This window comes from Coregonus clupeaformis, chromosome 23 (assembly GCF_020615455.1).
Source record: "Coregonus clupeaformis isolate EN_2021a chromosome 23, ASM2061545v1, whole genome shotgun sequence".
In the NCBI taxonomy this organism is placed as follows: domain Eukaryota; kingdom Metazoa; phylum Chordata; class Actinopteri; order Salmoniformes; family Salmonidae; genus Coregonus; species Coregonus clupeaformis.
The window spans coordinates 14,328,171-14,347,293 of record NC_059214.1 but is presented as its reverse complement, the minus strand read 5'-3'; the positions used below and the strand labels follow the sequence as shown (position 1 = coordinate 14,347,293).

The following is a 19,123-nucleotide window of genomic DNA, read 5'->3' as shown; positions in this document are numbered from 1 at the left end:
ATTAGTATTTGGTAGTATTGCCTTTAAATTGTTTAACTAGGGTCAAACGTTTTGGGTAGCCTTCCACAAGCTTCCCACAATAAGTTGGGTGAATTTTGGCCCATTCCTCCTGACAGAGCTGGTGTAACTGAGTCAGGTTTGTAGGCCTACTTGCTCGCACACGCGTTTTCAGTTCTGCCCACACATTTTCTATAAGATTGAGGTCAGGGCTTTGTGATGGCCTCTCCAATACCTTGACTTTGTTGTCCTTAAGCCATTTTGCCACAACTTTGGAAGTATGCTTGGGGTCATTGTCCATCTGGAAGACCCATTTGCGACCAAGCTTTAACTTCCTGACTGATATCTTGAGATGTTGCTTCAATATATCCACATAATTTTCCTTCCTCATGATGCCATCTATTTTGTAAAGTGCATTAGTCCCTCCTGCAGCAAAGCACCACCACAGCATGATGCTAGCACCCCCGTGCTTCACGGTTGGGATGGTGTTCTTTGGCTTGCAAGCCTTCCCCTTTTTCCTCCAAACATAACGGTGGTCATTATGGCCAAACAGTTCTATTTTTGTTTCATCAGACCAGAGGACATTTCTTCAAAAAATACGATCTTTGTCCCCATGTGCAGTTGCACACCGTACTCTGGCTTTTTTATGGCGGTTTTGGAGCAGCGGCTTCTCCTTGCTGAGCGGCCTTTCAGGTTATGTCAATATAGGACTTGTTTTCCTCCAGCATCTTCACAAGGTCCTTTGCTATTGTTCTGGGATTGATTTGCACTTTTCTCACCAAAGTACATGAATCTCTTGGAGACAGAACGCGTCTCCTTCCTGAACGGTATGACGGATGCGTGGTCCCATGGTATTTATACTTGCATACTATTGTTTGTACAGATGAACGTGGTACCTTCAGGCGTTTGGAAATTGCTCCCAAGGATGAACCAGACATGTGGAGGTCTACAATTTGTTTTCTGAGGTCTTGGCTGATTTCTTTTGATTTTCCCATGATGTCAAGCAAAGAGGCACTGAGTTTGAAGGTAGGCCTTGAAATACATCCACAGGTACACCTCCAATTGACTCAAATTATGTCAATTAGCCTATCAGAAGCTTCTAAAGCCATGACATCATTTTCTGGAATTTTCCAAGCTGTTTAAAGACACAGTCAACTTAGTGTATGTAAACTTCTGACCCACTGGAATTGTGATACAGTGAATTATAAGTGAAATAATCTGTCTGTAAACAATTATTGGAAAAATTACTTGTGTCATGCACAAAGTAGATGTCCTAACCGACTTGCCAAAACTATAGTTTGTTAACAAGAAACTTGTGGAGTGGTTGAAAAACAAGTTTTAATGACTCCAACCTAAGTTTATGTAAACTTCCGACTTCAACTGTAAGCTGTTTTTATAGCTTACAGTTTATTCTCCGTTAGTCAGCACCTCTACAGTAAAAAATATTCTCTGGGTGTGTGCCAGCTCATGCTTTTTATTAGACTTTATTATTACTCAACATAATTTTTTACATCTACATAATGGTGACCCCTCATCCTCAGTTGATGGGGATTTCCACCAACCTACATAATGGTTGGAAAATTTCCACCAAACTAAATGGTGACTCATCCAGTTGATGGAGATTTTTATGTTACACTACAACTGGAAGTCTATGGGTATCTATACTGAACAAAAATATAAACGCAACATGTAAAGTGTTGGTCCCATGTTTCATGAGCTGAAATAAAAGATCCCAGGAATTTTCCATATGCACAAAAAGCTTATTTCTTTGACATTTTGGGCACACATTTCTTTACAGTCCTGTAAGTGAGCATTTCTCCTTTGCCAAGATAATCAATCCACCTGACAGGTGTGGCATATCAAGAAGGTGATTCAACAGCATGATCATTACACAGGTGCACCATGTGCTGGGGACAATAAACACAATGCCACAGATGTCTCAAGTTTTGAGGGAGAGTGCAATATACATGCTGACTGCAGGAATGTCCACCAGAGCTGTTGCCAGATAATTAAATGTAAATTTCTCTACCATCGTTTTAGAGAATTTGGCAGTACGTCCAACTGGCCTCACAACCGCAGACCACGTGTATGGCGTCATGTGGTGCGAGTGGTTTGCTGATGTTAACGTTGTGAACAGAGTGCCCCATGGTGGTGGTGGGGTTATGGTATGGGCAGGCAGGCATAAGCTACGGACAATAAACACAATTGCATTTTATCGATAGCAATTTGAATGCACAAAAATACCTTGACGAGATCCTGAGGCCCATTGTGAGGCCCATTTTTTTAAAGGTATCTGTGACCAACAGATGCATATCTGTATTCCCAGTCATGTGAAATCCATAGATTAGGGCCTAATGAATTTATCTCTATTGACTGATTTCCTCATATGAACTGAGAGCCAATGCTAACGCCAGTTAGCATTGGCTCTCGAAACTACCTCTAACTTCCTTCATTCTGGATACATCCCTTTAAAAAGTAGCTACACATATTCAAATGTATAAAGTACATTTTAAAGACATACTGTAGTTTCAACGGTATCAACAGTATTGAAAAACCACCCCGTGGCTGTTTCCAAATACCCGGTATACAGTATATACGGTGTACCGCCCAAGCCTTGTGTGCAGGCTGCCCAGCAGGGCTATCTTGTGTGTGTGTGTGTGTGTGTGTGTTTAGTGTAGCTACACTTAGTCATGGCAACACAATTTGTTAACTGCAGCATGCATAGTTCAGCGCATTGTGCAAGTAGACCTACGGCAAGTATTTATTAGAGTCAAATATGCAGCAGACCACCCAAAAAATTAAATCATATTCAAGACAAATATGCTGCAGACCGGCAAGCATTCCTCCACGGACCGGCGCCGGTCTACGGACCAGGGTTTGAGAAAGGCTGGTATAGGCAATATATAATTTTATTGAGACCACACTAGGTGCACTTGATATTGCACGCCCAGCAGGGAATCAGGGATGAGGGGCATCATTGGGCACACATAATATAATAAGCAACTCATTCTCAAACCCTGAGCAATATGACATTTAAATGATTACAAATTACATGACCCTCCCTTGGACTACATTTAAAAAATACTAAACCCACCCACCTGACTGAAATTGAAAAAGCATGACCATCCCCCATTTTCCTCTGGGTAACTATTGTGTAAATGTCGAGCTCTTCCTAAACAGACTGATAAGCAGATCGATAAGCAGACCGCCTGCCTTCCCGCCTTTGGGACAATGACGGCCATTGTTTGGGCAGAGAAGATTAGCTCGTCATTTATACAGCAGTGGAGGCTGGTGGGAGGAGCTATAGGAGGACGAGCTGATTGTAATGGCTGGAATGGAATAAATTGAATAGTAACAGACCTTTCAAACACGTTTGACTCGGTTCCGTTTATTCAATTGCAGCTCCTCCCACCAGCCTCCACTGATATGCAGTATCTCTGGCAAAACATGTCTGGTGCTCCGAGGACAGATGCTACAGCATTCCATGCTTTTTCTTAGGACAAAGCGTTCTTGTATTGTGGCTTGCTGGAGTCATACAGCAAAGTGTGCTTCTCAACTTCGATGATCAAACGGGTGTCATCCATTTAGCTAACTTTGTCCTGTCCTGTCAAATCGGAATATCTTCCAAGGAGGGTCGGGGGAGGAGTCTACTCTACAGCATCCTCTGCCTCAAAATATATTACAAGGTAGACATCAACTGCCGTTCCGTTCATCAGCTGGTTTCAATGTTTAAAAGTTTCTCAAAAGCATTGATACTGTAGATATAAAAACCTACCTCCATATTATGAACTAGGAAGACTACAGTTCCATTTATATATTTGTTTTTCATACAGATAGGACTACTACTATTGTATTGATGTAGCCTACTAATATTATTAATGTTTCTATTACATTTTCAAACTATGAAGCTGAGTGAAAAAGAGCGCCACCGTGAGGTGGTCTCCAAAAGAGGTGCCGGTTTAGACTATGTACAACTGTTCCAGCGTCAGTTAGAGGACATAAATGACAAGTAGGAGCCAGGGATACAATTTATTTCAACACTTAATTTCCATACACCGAACAGACACACATACGCAGCAAACAGGAAGAGGAGACTAGTGGTAGTGAATAGTGTACAGTGGTTCTCTAGGAAAAGAAGAGAGAGAGAGAATGTATCAGACACTGTACAACTGTTATAGCTACAAAGGCAGTAATAACAATGTAATAGCAGTGCTAATAACTACATAATTGTACAGTGACAAGCAATATAGTGGCTAGTAGCTCACAATGAACACAACAGGCTATATACAAATGAATAAACACAAGGTAGTAATTATGCAGTAGTTAAACAGTACCAAGGGCCTATTATATACAGAGAATATACACATGAACCCTAACATATTCCACTTACATAGTCAGTGATGCACTAACACATGGTTGGAAAGTCCAGGGTGGAGGCTTATCATCGTAGGAAGGGTCCAGTGGTGAGTTCTTCTGACCTGTTGTCAAGTGTAATAGACTCCAAACCCAATTTTAGGTTGCTGCTACAGCAGCCACGCAACGTCTACGCTTTAAGCACACGCCTATGTAGCAGGTAACATTGACTGCAGTAGGACTCTATCAACTCGGTATCACGCAGGTCTCACGGACGTGGATGTCACACATGTGGTGTAGCTGGGTCATTACATTACACTTGATTCGGTATAGCCTTTGAGCCAGGCCATTACACAGAAATAAACTCAGTGATAATGACCGGTAGTTAATGACAGGGTATGCCTTGTTACAATTGTTGTTACCAGGTCCTAGCCTATTTATCAACCCTGGTATGACATATGGATTCAATGGTAGTGGCTCCTTGTAGTTACATGTAACAATGGTCAGATTTTGTTTCGAGTTATTAACATGGTAATTCACAGGTGACTTTCAAATGTGTAATTACAAAACATTAGTTACATAGTGGAACAATAAAATGAGTAATAACATCAGTAATTACACATGTGGAATAACCTTCAGCAAGTGGATGTGTAATTACACTTTCCTTGTTCCAATTGTACAATAACTAAAAACGCTTCAAACGTATGACTATGTACTTACATAGTAACAGCTATGTAACTATTATGTTGTTACTACAGTTATTACTTTGTAGTTACATAGTAATAAGGGCAACTTAATGTAAAGTGTTACCCAAATGTTAATGTTATGAAAGAAAACGAGAAATACAGTATGACAAAAAGTTATCACCTCATTTACACACAGCACTGTATTCAGCCTAACCATGTTTAAATATGAATGAGAACCACAAAGGTTGGTTTTGAACAATGCATGAAGACATGTACCAGACCCCAAAGAGACTAATCATAGAGACACAGTATCGTATTGACCTTTTCTAATGCCAAACCTCCCTAATAGAGTAGCAGTGTTTTTTCTACATTCAGTGTGGCATTCACTGTTCGTACTCAACCCTAAATGCCATATGCCAAGCTCTACTGGTTCTCACCCTCAGTATGGATTCTGCCGCTTCTAGTTTAACCTTGGGCCAAGAACACATGGCCGGATTGGCCTCACACTTTGAAGCTCGCATCTACTACAAAACCATGGTGCTTGCCTACGGAGCTGTGAGGGGAACGGCACCTCCTTACCTTCAGGCTCTGATCAGACCCTACACCCAAACGAGGGCACTACGTTCATCCACCTCTGGCCTGCTAGCCCCCCTACCTCTATGGAAGCACAGTTCCCGCTCAGCCCAGTCAAAGCTATTCGCTGCTCTGGCACCCCAATGGTGGAACAAGCTCCCCCACGACGCCAGGACAGCGGAGTCACTGACCACCTTCCGGAGACACTTGAAACCCTACCTCTTTAAGGAATACCTGGAATAGTCTAACAGTAATCCTTCTACACCCCCCCCCCTCCCCCAGTGGGGGTTGTCCCACTGGTTATCCTAAGTTGAATGCACAAATTTGTAAGTTGCTCTGGATAAGAGCGTCTGCTAAATGACTTAAATTGAAATGTAAATGTAAGTATAAATATCTAAGTTTGGTTTCTAAAAGCTCAAGAGGAATGTTGATTTGTCTTACTCCCGAAACACAGATTTTGATTTTGATTGTATGAAGACTAGAGATACTGTTGATATTACTTTCTCAGACTAGTCAGAGCTATGTTGGAGTCAGGCCAATTTGTTTCATTCCACCTATCGAGCTGGCTAGGTGGGTGGCAGCAGACAATGTACTGTACATCATCTCAGATTTAGGCTATTGCTTACCTTAGGGTAGGGGTATTGCTTTCCCTTGGGGTATGAAGACCCAGTGAAGCGAGGAAGGGCCATATTGGGCACCAGAGTATCATTGAGAACCAGGAAGGCCAATCTCTCTCCATCGGGTGACCACCAGTGTGCCACATGGGACTGGAGAATCTCCTCTGTAGAGAGACATAAGGAATACATAAATATATTATAGACCTCTATAAATGTTTTTATTCCCCAACGATATGGCCACATATGGCTGTGTTAATATGTTACAGTACATGGACATTTAGTGTGAAAATTGCTTTTTAGATAATAGTTGATATTATCATCTTTCCTTAAGTTCAGCCTAACTTTCCATACGTACTGTTTCATATGAGAAGGATATACAGGTAAAAGTCAGTAAATTAGAATATTTTGAAAAACTTGATTTATTTCAGTAATTGCATTCAAAAGGTGTAACTTGTACATTATATTTATTCATTGCACACAGACTGATGCATTCAAATGTTTATTTCATTTAATTTTGATGATTTGAAGTGGCAACAAATGAAAATCCAAAATTCCGTGTGTCACAAAATTAGAATATTACTTAAGGCTAATACAAAAAAGGGATTTTTAGAAATGTTGGCCAACTGAAAAGTATGAAAATGAAAAATATGAGCATGTACAATACTCAATACTTGGTTGGAGCTCCTTTTGCCTCAATTACTGCATTAATGCGGCGTGGCATGGAGTCGATGAGTTTCTGGCACTGCTCAGGTGTTATGAGAGCCCAGGTTGCTCTGATAGTGGCCTTCAACTCTTCTGCGTTGTTGGGTCTGGCATTCTGCATCTTCCTTTTCACAATACCCCACAGATTTTCTATGGGGCTAAGGTCAGGGGAGTTGGCTGGCCAATTTAGAACAGAAATACCATGGTCCGTAAACCAGGCACGGGTAGATTTTGCGCTGTGTGCAGGCGCCAAGTCCTGTTGGAACCTGAAATCTCCATCTCCATAGAGCAGGTCAGCAGCAGGAAGCATGAAGTGCTCTAAAACTTGCTGGTAGACGGCTGCGTTGACCCTGGATCTCAGGAAACAGAGTGGACCGACACCAGCAGATGACATGGCACCCCAAACCATCACTGATGGTGGAAACTTTACACTAGACTTCAGGCAACGTGGATCCTGTGCCTCTCCTGTCTTCCTCCAGACTCTGGGACCTCGATTTCCAAAGGAAATGCAAAATTTGCTTTCGTCAGAAAACATGACTTTAGACCACTCAGCAGCAGTCCAGCTCTTTTTTTCCTTAGCCCAGGTGAGACGCTTTTCGCGCTGTTTCTTGGTCAACAGTGGCTTGACACAAGGTATGCGGCAGTTGAAACCCATGTCTTTCAAGCGTCTCTTGGTGGTGGATCTTGAAGCCCTGACTCCAGCAGCTGTCCACTCCTTGTGAATCTCCCCCACATTTTTGAATGGGTTTTTTTCACAATCTTGACTAGGCGCGGTGATCCCTATCGCTTGTACACTTTTTCTGACCACAGTTTTTCCTTCCCTTTGCCTCTCTATTAATGTGTTTGGACACAGAGCTCTGAGAACAGCCAGCCTCTTCTGCAATAACCTTTTGTGTCTTTCCCTCCTTGTGCAATGTGTCGATGGTCGCCTTTTGGACAGCTGTCAAATCTGAAGTCTTCCCCATGTTTGTGTAGGCTTCAGAACTGGACTGAGAGACCATTTAAAGCCCTTTGCAGGTGTTTTGAGTTAATCAGCTGATTAGTTTGTGGCACCAGGTGTCTTCAAAATGTAACCCTTACACAATATTCTAATTTTGTGACACACGGAATTTTGGATTTTCATTTGTTGCCACTTCAAATCATCAAAATTAAATGAAATAAACATTTGAATGCATCAGTCTGTGTGCAATGAATAAATATAATGTACAAGTTACACCTTTTGAATGCAATTACTGAAATAAATCAAGTTTTTCAAAATATTCTAATTTACTGACTTTTACCTGTATATCCATAGTGTGTTCAAAAATACAACTCAAGCATGAAGTTCGCAAGTATGATATTTGAGTGCAGTTAACGGCACTCAAGGGTCTGTGACAACGTAAGGTCACACAATAGAGATGTTAATTAGGTCTGATTAAGAGGCATTTGCATATCTCAAAATAGATGCTCGCAGAGAGAGAGAGAGAGAGAGAGAGAGAGAGAGAGAGAGAGAGAGAGAGAGAGAGAGAGAGAGAAAGACATTAACATGTTAGTTCACATTGTCAGAGAGATGAAAATAGACAAACGAAGGAATGATAGGTTGTCATAGAGACTGTCATATTACCATGAAAATCGCAATGTTTATGCAGGAAAAAAGTGTAGTTCATACAGATAAAACATAAAAGAATATCAATTGTTTTCCCAGAGGTATGGTTATAGGAAAACAATAAGTAACACACCGTATCATATGAAGCTTCGAACTAAAATAGGCTAAGTGCCAAGTTTACTTTGCACCTGTATTTTCAAAAGGATATTAAAACATTGATGAAATAACAAAAAGGTCAAATAAAGGTCAAGAGAAAGAACAAAAACAAAGGTAAACGGTAAATAAACACGGTCTTGTCACAACTTCCTCCAAAGCTGCCACCTCTCCTTGTTCGGGCAGGCTTCGGCGTTCGTCGTCACCGGCCTTTTAGCCACTGCCGCTCCTCATCTCATCATTCCATTTGTTTTGTCTTGTTTATTACACACACCTGGTTCATATCCCCTCATCAGTACCCGTGTAAGTGTTCCCTCTGCCCCCTTGTCTTTGTGTGTGATTGTTTATTGTGGAGGATAGAGAAGCTCGGTGGAGCTCCGTGTATTTTGTATGGCCAGGATATTTCCCCGTGTGCCTTGTATTTTCCAGTGCACCTGTTTTGCGCACTGGAGTGTTTTGACGCATTACTGAGTAACTAACTCTGTGTTTCAGAATAAATCCTGTTATTCTGTGATTTACGCTCCTGCGCCTGACTCCTTCCAAATCACCTCATCACAGGTCTCATGTTATGGGTTTACTTTTGGTGTTTTACACATTGCTGGGGGAAAAAACTGGTGCAAACTTGACCCTAAATATCCATATCAAGGCAAAAATACCCACACAACATAGAATGACGATAATTTTTCACACAAAGGTACATGGAATAATGAACAAATAATATATGCAATTGCACAGTTAAAGTGACTGCTTGCAGAAACACTTCCATAATCTGTGTATAATTGGATTTCTCCTGAGCAGTGTTGGGGGTAATGCGTTACATAATCAGATTTATTTTATGAGTATCTGAGTAAAGTAACATGTTACTTTTTCAAATTGGGTAATATTTTTACAGTTACTTTGTCAAACAACGCTTGCGTTACTTTCAGAATCATATCTCTACCAGCCGTGTGTTTCCATGATCCAACCTCGACTTGTTTCCTCATTTGGAGAGAGCGGAGAAAGGCTGTTTGGAGAAATGTCATGACAGCTACTGTCCATGGAAATGTATAGAGGGCGCACCTCTGATCTTTGCCATTGATTGTTTCTGTGATAGCAAAGCCCATAGAGGGCTATCCCGTCTAGTGGCAAGTGTGCCCTACATAGAGCACATCTCTATGGGTCTATAACCAGAACTGGAGTCTCGAGAGAAAGATTTTGATTAAAAAGATAGGAAATCTGTACAAATGTTTGGCTTACAGTATACAGTGAGGGAAAAAAGTATTTGATCCCCTGCTGATTTTGTACGTTTGCCCACTGACAAAGAAATTATCAGTCTATAATTTTAATGGTAGGTTTATTTGAACAGTGAGAGACAGAATAACATCAAAAAAATCCAGAAAAACTCATGTCAAAAATTTTATAAATTGATTTGCATTTTAATGAGGGAAATAAGTATTTGACCCCCTCTCAATCAGAAAGATTTCTGGCTCCGAGGTGTCTTTTATACAGGTAACGAACTGAGATTAGGAGCACACTCTTAAAGGGAGTGCTCCTAATCTCAGTTTATTCCTGTATAAAAGACACCTGTCCACAGAAGCGATCAATCAATCAGATTCCAAACTCTCCACCATGGCCAAGACCAAACAGCTCTCCAAGGATGTCAGGGACAAGATTGTAGACCTACGCAAGGCTGGAATGGGCTACAAGACCATCGCCAAGCAGCTTGGTGAGAAGGTGACAACAGTTGGTGCGATTATTCACAAATGGAAGAAACACAAAATAACTGTCGATCTCCCTCGGCCTGGGGCTCCATGCAAGATCTCACCTCGTGGAGTTGCAATGATCATGAGAACGGTGAGGAATCAGCCCAGAACTACACAGGAGGATCATGTCAATTATTTCAAGGCAGCTGGGACCATAGTCACCAAGAAAACAATTGGTAACACACTACGCCGTGAAGGACTGAAATCCTGCAGCGCCCGCAAGGTCCCCCCTGCTCAAGAAAGCACATATACAGGGCCGTCTGAAGTTTGCCAATGAACATCTGAATGATTCAGAGGAGAACTGGGTGAAAGTGTTGTGGTCATATGAGACCAAAATCGAGCTCTTTGGCATCAACTCAACTCGCCGTGTTTGGAGGAGGAGGAATGCTACCTATGACCCCAAGAACACCATCCCCACCGTCAAACATGGAGGTGGAAACATTATGCTTTGGGGGTGTTTTTCTGCTAAGGGGACAGGACAACTTCACCGCATCAAAGGGACGATGGACGGGGCCATGTACCGTCAAATCTTGGGTGAGAACCTCCTTCCCTCAGCCAGGGCATTGAAAATGGGTCGTGGATGGGTATTCCAGCATGACAATGACCCAAAACACACGGCCAAGGCAACAAAGGAGTGGCTCAAGAAGAAGCACATTAAGGTCCTGGAGTGGCCTAGCCTGTCTCCAGACCTTAATCCCATAGAAAATCTGTGGAGGGAGCTGAAGGTTCGAGTTGCCAAACGTCAGCCTCGAAACCTTAATGACTTGGAGAAGATCTGCAAAGAGGAGTGGAACAAAATCCCTCCTGAGATGTGTGCAAACCTGGTGGCCAACTATAAGAAAAGTCTGACCTCTGTGATTGCCAACAAGGGTTTTGCCACCAAGTACTAAGTCATGTTTTGCAGAGGGGTCAAATACTTATTTCCCTCATTAAAATGCAAATCAATTCATAACATATTTGACATGCGTTTTCCTGGATTTTGTTGTTGTTATTCTGTCTCTCACTGTTCAAATAAACCTACCATTAAAATTATAGACTGATCATGTCTTTGTCAGTGGGCAAACGTACAAAATCAGCAGGGGATCAAATACTTTTTTCCCTCACTGTATATGCTAATTAAGCTGCCCATATATAGCGGAGCACTTGTAGACTTGCACAGAAAAGCAGCGCCACAGATGAAAGGTAGAGCGGCGCGGCTCGCCTTGCTCCCCGTGACAGTCAAACAAATTGTGAGATTTTGAGGTTTTCTTTCATGAAAGTAATGCAACGTAATATAATTAGTAATATAATGTTTTACTTTCCTCACAAAGTAATATTGTACAGTAACGCGTTAATGTATTTTTTAAATGTAATAATCCCAACACTCCTCATGAGTAACGTGATGGGCTGTCTTTCTACTAAACTTAATAACCCTTCCCTATTCAAATCTACTATTTGATCACATTCATATTTAATAATTTTTTGGAATAAACTGGCATTTGGCACTAATTTAGAATTTCATTAATTTATCTATTGTGCAGCTGATGGGAAATTGAAAAAGTCATTAGAAGGTGCAGTTTGACTCCCCCACTGTGTTTGACTAATTATCATCAGAAAAACATGAGACATGTTAGAATTGCTGAACATCCCTCCACTGTGTTTACTCAGTCACAAATACCTTGAGTTACATGAAATACTATTGGCAATATTGTAGCTATGAAGAACTCATAATAATAATGCTTCCATGATACCACCCACTGGGCACAAACTGTTTGAATCAACGTTGTTTCAACGTAATTCGTCATCGTATTGTGACATGGAATCTACATGGAAAATATATTGGATTTGAAAAAAGTAAACAATGTTAACTGTTGTTTTGAGAGTGAAATTTCAACCAAGGAATTATGTCATCAATAACCACATTTCCATCCACAGTTTATATGCGAGTAAAGTCATACCGTATAAAAAATCATGACAGCTGTGATGGAAACAGGAAGTTTCGGTGCAATTTTATAAATGCCGACAGATAATTTGTTCGTTCGACATGGTGGGTTCTTTTTGTGTTGGTAAAATTAATTATCTGAGAAATGGTGGTGGAAATGCCTTTGTTGGAGTCACTCAATGAGATGATGTGTGGTTCTCCCACTACTAGGGAAACCATGCATGAAAACTTAAACGAAAAAGTACCTTTTGTGTGCATTACGTCATCAAACACTGATTTTTAAACGCAATAAGTCAGTTTGGTGGAAACACCACTGTTGGGAAAATATGCATATTTTTTTTAATGCAGAATTTAGAATATTCACATGAAATCTGTCGCCAGTTGGATGGAAACCTAGCTAATGTAACCAATTTTCAGCATATACAAACCTTGTATAAAATATGTTGAAATTGTACCTTTGAAAAAATGTAAAATCTTCAACGTTATATCCACTATCAGAAAAAAAGCTATAGGGTGGGCAGCACCTCCTACTGGAGAGTTGATCTACAGTGGCTTGCGAAAGTATTTACCCCCCTTGGCATTTTTCCTATTTTGTTGCCTTACAACCTGGAATTTAAATGGATTTTTTGGGGGGTTTGTATCATTTGATTTACACAACAAGCCTACAACTTTGAAGATGCAAAATATTTTTTCTTGTGAAACAAACAAGAAATAAGACAAAAAAGCAGAAAACTTGAGCGTGCATAATTATTCACCCCATTTCCACGTTGAATTTATGTGGTGTGCCTAGCAGGCAGTGTTTGCAAATGTAAGATGTTGTGTTGCATGTGTAGGTGTTAGCAAGTTCTGCCCACACTTTCAAATAAACTGTCACACATATTCCATACTAATACCAATTATATGGCAACATTTTCTCTGTTTTATTAAAAGGAATTGTGACAGTGATTATGCTTTCATGATACCAGTTTGCTATTGTTAGATGTTGTGTTGCATGTGTAGGTGTTAGCGAGTTCTGCCCACACTTTCAAATAAACTGTCACAAATATTATATTCTAAAATGAATCATATGGCACCATTTCTCAATTTTCTCCATAGGATTTGTGACAGTGATGCCACCTTTGGTGAACAACTGCCACATTTCTAAAAGGACTTTAGTTGTACAGTCTATTTAAGTAAATGCTAATACCTACCCTCGTACAGCCAGTCAGCGATCCCATTGAAGATGACCCCTTCCTTTCCAGAAGATGTCAGTCTGAGGGAGTTGCTCTTCACATCTGATTGGTAGTAAATATTGTTCTCAAATATGTAGATCTGTGTGCACAAGGACACACAAGGAGATCAGGAAAGTCATCACTGACATATGTGTGTTTTAACCCCTTTTAAACATTGTGTCTTTGAGCTACAGATTTGGGTTTTTGGATTTGTCTATTTCTTCTGCATCCGCTGATACCAACCATTATTCTGTGTGATTAACGGGGGCTGAGCTAGAGCTGTGTTTGTGAAACGCTTCTTCTCACAAAAATGTCTGCAAAGTCAGAACGGTTTGAGCTACAAAATGTATGACCCATCTATGAAAAGCTGTGACTCTATGACGCTCACAAGCCACACCATCATAGGAAATCCCAGGACATAGTGTCTATAGTACTGTAATAAGCTCACATAATTCCGGTCACAAACTCCAAACTCCACACAGTTGTCACTGACTAGTTGGATATTCATTTCTCACTGAGCAAACAATTTCTGTACTTACAGCATTCTTATAAATTCATTTTTTTTAATCAAGATTTAGCTTGATTAGCTTTACATTTTTCTATTGACATTTGGCAATAAAACTCATAAATGGAACTGTTTATGTCAAATTGTGTTCTACTTGTAGCTCTGGTTGTCCTGAAAGGTCATGCTTAACATAGAAATGTGAAACACTTCTATGTGAAACTAAATATGAGGGTAGAGCAAGCAGATTAATAAAAGTAGTGAATTTCATATTTTTCTGTGTGGGATTTCCTGGAACTGATAGATCTGTGGGCACAAGGACACACAAGGAGATCAGAAAAGTAATCACTGACATATCACATTTCATTTAACATTTAACTTTGGCATGACCTCTACAGGTCTGAAATGTGAAAGTCAATGAAATTTCAACTTTTAACAATAATTCAGTTTTGAACACAGAGAGAGAAATATGAATATTGTATATCACCTAGGGCACCCAGTCAAATTAGCAGATATGTTGAAATTCACGAAAAGGGGGAAATAACAACACATTTTCAATTCAGGTCTTATTCAAGTCTCACCCTGAAGGCAAGGAATCCCCCCTGTCCAGAGAAATTCCAGAAACCTAACGTCCAATTCCATTAACAACCTAAATGACCTGTGTTACATAGACCTGTGTTGAAATTAGCAACCAATTCCTTAGCCTCAGCTGCCTTTCTTTTCCCAGAACCATCCAACGTTTCCCAGTCAGCCAGCTGTCTGCATCAGCCAGACTTACATAAAGCACCGTTATGTAGTCACTCGGTCACGGAGCTGAGCTGACCCCGTCTCAGGCTCTGCAGGCCCTGCTGTTATATCAAAGGCATTGAGTAGCGGCAACCTTCCTAAATCGCTCCAGAAGGCAGTGTGTGTGGTACAGGATTCAGCTAAAAGAGCTGCTTTAAACAGCAATGTCTTGAACAGTTTCAACAGTTTCAACATCAATGCACCATCTACTTCAATAAAGACTGGAACTAGCTGTCCTGAGATGGGGTAGGATTTTCAGTTAGGAAATACATTGGCTATGACAGGTTTGGTTATGAGGAAGTGCTATCATAACATTTATATGTATGTTTTTGGATGTTTTGAGCTTGAGTTTGTGTTGACAGCTAGTTCACTTTAAGGATGCTGTCAATTTAATATCTAGTCTACACAACAAAACAACTCACAGAACTGGCATCCCATCCAATATATATTAGCAGTGTCATGTATTCATAAGATACAATTGTGGCTAACGATGGAGCTTATGCTACTCGAGAGCCCCGAATCCCTGGATATCTGTCTGCCTCATCCCTCATCACCGTAATGGCCCTCTAATGGAGGTGAGTTTGATTTACGGCAAAATAAACCACACCGAATGTTGCAATTGCAGACAAGAAGCCTGTAATACTTAAGCCTGTTAGCTGTCCACAAAAGGTGCCCCATCTGTCTAATGAAAAACAAATGAAAAGGTATTGTCATCTAATTTGAATGATTCTCTATTTCGAAAACGAACTGGAGTACAATGCGAGAGTCGTTTGACATTCCACATCAACCTGCTTAGAATGCTGTGCTTTGATAGTTGGTTTCAGAAAGGCTGGCTCTTGTTTTAGTTCAAGTGCATGTTGGATCTCACTTTCCCAGAATTAGACTGATAGGGTTCTGGGTTCTTGGTTCGAGTGGCTGTTTTATTGCATCACATTTTTGGTGGGATTTTGGTTGATACCATAATGACCCTACCATTAGTTTCCCCATGATTTCAGCCAAATACATTAACCTTCTTGGCGCTGTTGTTACAATTGTGCACCCACCATCCAAATGGATGGCATCGGGTTTGAATTCCACATGACCCCCAACTTCATAACATTTGGTGTCAGAAGTGGGATCCAACACAGGTGAGCCTATCAGAACGGTGTCGGAGCAGCTGTACGAAGAAGCTTCAAAGAAGCCTTCCAAAGGAGATGGGGCTGGGGTAGAAGGACCCTGCTGCCACTATGACCACTGCCCAGCGAGTTAGCCATCTTGGCACTGTAGTTAATCCTGCTCTGTGGCTTCACTACAAAGCACTACAAAATTAGCAGATTTGAGAGAAATAGTCAGGCTTGGAGGAAATGGTCCACATTTACATGGCATACTGAATGTCACATTAGTATAGGTTGTTTCAGGTGTGCTTGGCATTTCACTACCGATTGTCATGTTGATCAAATATCATGTTCTCAAATAATCTGACTGAAAGCTGTCAACATGTTTGAATGTCCACAGCATTGTTTTGTGACTAAAGAGATCAAAGTAATTATTAGATGCAAATGTTTTAAAGGCCAGGTAACTTGGTTGACCTTCTAAGCCAATACAGGAGACGGAGTGGATATTATCTATACATTCTGGCTTTACATTTAATGTAATTTTTTTATTCACTCAAACATAAATGTTCATGTACTCTATTGTTACCACTTTAATGAGAAACATGATTCACTTTCAACCGCAGCATAATCAAAGCACAGCCTAATTAAAAGTTCAAAATGCACTCCATGCAGGGATTCAATTGGAGAACAATTAAATCAAACAAAGCAATTACATGACGAAGAGGAAAGAAAATCATCCCGAAGGCTAAACCAAGAAATAACAGCATTTCAAAAATAAAAAATAAAAAATATTTTTTTCACTGTTGATCCTGGGCAAACCAACTGCTCCTATTCCTTTGTACATACATTACAGGCCACGGGCAACACTTGTTAAAGCAACATTTTTGTAGTTTATTCAAGATGCACCCAAAAACTACAAAACAAATAGCTGACATAACCCTCAGTAGGCAAGGACTATACTCAGTTACTTTCAACACTGGGGTGTGTACATGCAGAATATTGCAAGTTCGGGGGGTAGCCCCGCCTGGGACTCAAACCTGGGTCTACCGACTATCAACCCAATACGTTAGCCATCACGCCAAGAAATGCAAACTTCCTAGTTGGAGTAATATTCAAATGTCATGTGATATAGGATTGTGACTTTAACCGGAAAAATCACAAAATATGACTGTTGCATTATTCCCAATGGTAACAGGTGTGATATGGAAGGGTTGCATGTAGGAGTGGCCAACTTGTCTTTGACTTACCAGTTGCTGGCCCTGTACTCCCCATGCAGCGTACTGCAGAACAGAGTTCAGCACCTCCGGAGGGTCCAACTCCCATACCTCCCTGAAAAACAACAGTAAGTAACCAGTAAGACTTCTACCTAGAGCAGTGGAAGGCATTTACAAAGATGCACCTTTAACTTCGGGATAGACCGGTAACTCTAACTGTAAGTCGCTCTGGATAAGAGCATTTGCTAAATTACTCAAATGTAAACAAGGCCCCATAGAACTCCACTTAAAAACATTGTTTTATCATAAATATTGACATTTAAAAGGTCATGACTAACAAAATATTGAATTTCATTGTTTGTTGTGGATTCACCAGGCTCTTAGCATCCACCTGAGCTAAACTGCCTTAGAAGAGATTGTCTGGACAAGTAAACAAACACATGGTAAACAAGCACATGAAACATACCTTGTGTGAATGTTATAAATGCTATATGAGGCCATGTATGAATGCCGGTAAACCTAGAACAAAAGAGAGAAAAGAAAGAGGCGATTACTGGATGAAACATTAACGATGGAGGCAGCTTGGCTGATAACGACATCATAAAAACAGGCAGAGAAAGGCATCGAACAGAATAGACCAGTAGTGGTTTTCACAAATAGATTGTGTGGACAATGCGATTTGCATGGGTGACAGCTGCGAGATGAGACATTTTAATTCCATCTGAGGAACCGATCATGGAACCCCCATGACTTTGGGTCTGAAAGCCTGGGAGCCTGGGAGTATGAGAGAGAGAGAGAGAGAGAGAGAGAGAGAGAGGCAAAGCACTCAAACGGACTGGGGTGTGAGTAAATCTGTCTGGATTCCCTTAGAGAAGCTGTGCCTGACATGATAATAGCATTCAGACCATAGACGGGGAAGGAAACAGCCTCAATGTTGCAGTGTTTCATAATGATGACATGCTCCACACAGTTCAACTATAGACCAAGAAACATTCTCTGACAGCAGTGTTATTGTACTGTATGGCAGTTGCATTGCAAACTGTGAAGATAAATACTTTCCCCTGATTTTGTTGTGTTACAGCCTGAATTTAAAATGGATTAAATAGAGATTTTGTGTGACTGGCCTACACACAATACCCCAAAATGTGAAAGTGTAACTATGTTTTTAGACATTTTTATAAATTAATTAAACATGAAAAGCTGAAATATCTTGAGTCAATAAGTATTTAACCACTTTGTTATGGCAAGCCTAATTAAGTTCAGGAGTAAAAATATCACATAATAAGTTGCATGGACTCAGTGTGCAATAAAAGTGTTTAACATGATTTTTGAATGACTACCTCATCTCTGTATATTGTGCAAATATGGTACAATCCAGGTGTGTAAAGTTCTTAGAGACTTACCCAGAAAGACTCACAGCTGTAATCCCTGTGGAAGGTGAGTCTAACATGTATTGGCTCAGGGGTGTGAATACTTATGTAAATTACATATTTCTGTAATTCATTTTCAATAAATTTGCTAACATTTGTAAAGAAATGTTTTCACTTTGCTTTGGGGTAGTGTGTGTAGATCGGTGATAAAAACAACAACATTTTAATCCATTTTGATTTCAGGCTGTAACACAACAAAATGTGGAATAAGTCAAGCGGTATGAATACTTTCTGAAGGCACTGTACATGAAAAACAAAACACAATCATAAAAAACAGACACATTCTTGAGTAAAAGGGTCCCCTAACAGCCATCTGAAATGCCCCAGAGGCACCAATTCCTCCCATTTTCAAGTGCTTTAAAAGGTAAAGAAAAAAAAAAAATGATGGGGTGTATACAGTGGGTATAGAAAGTGACCACCCCTTTCAAAATGTTCACCTTTTGTTGCCTTACAGCCTGAAATGAAAACACATAAAATCAGACTTTTTCCAGCTTTATTTACACACAGTAACCCACAATATCCAAGTGAAAAAAAAATTCTAAAAAACTCTGAAAATT

General features: G+C 40.4%; 1 protein-coding gene across 2 annotated transcripts in view; it reads right to left on the bottom strand.

Moving 5' to 3' along the window:
- Positions 1–19,123, bottom strand: part of LOC121536639 (inactive dipeptidyl peptidase 10-like) — a 346,281-nt gene that overhangs the window by 48,118 nt on the left and 279,040 nt on the right. For both annotated transcript variants that reach the window (XM_041844048.2, XM_041844049.2), the window contains exons 6-9: positions 17,603–17,655; positions 17,170–17,251; positions 13,520–13,640; positions 6,236–6,390 (exon numbers count right to left, since the gene is read on the bottom strand). In XM_041844048.2, the coding sequence (XP_041699982.2) occupies positions 6,236–6,390; positions 13,520–13,640; positions 17,170–17,251; positions 17,603–17,655 (411 nt within the window). The remainder of the gene's footprint in view (positions 1–6,235; positions 6,391–13,519; positions 13,641–17,169; positions 17,252–17,602; positions 17,656–19,123) is intronic.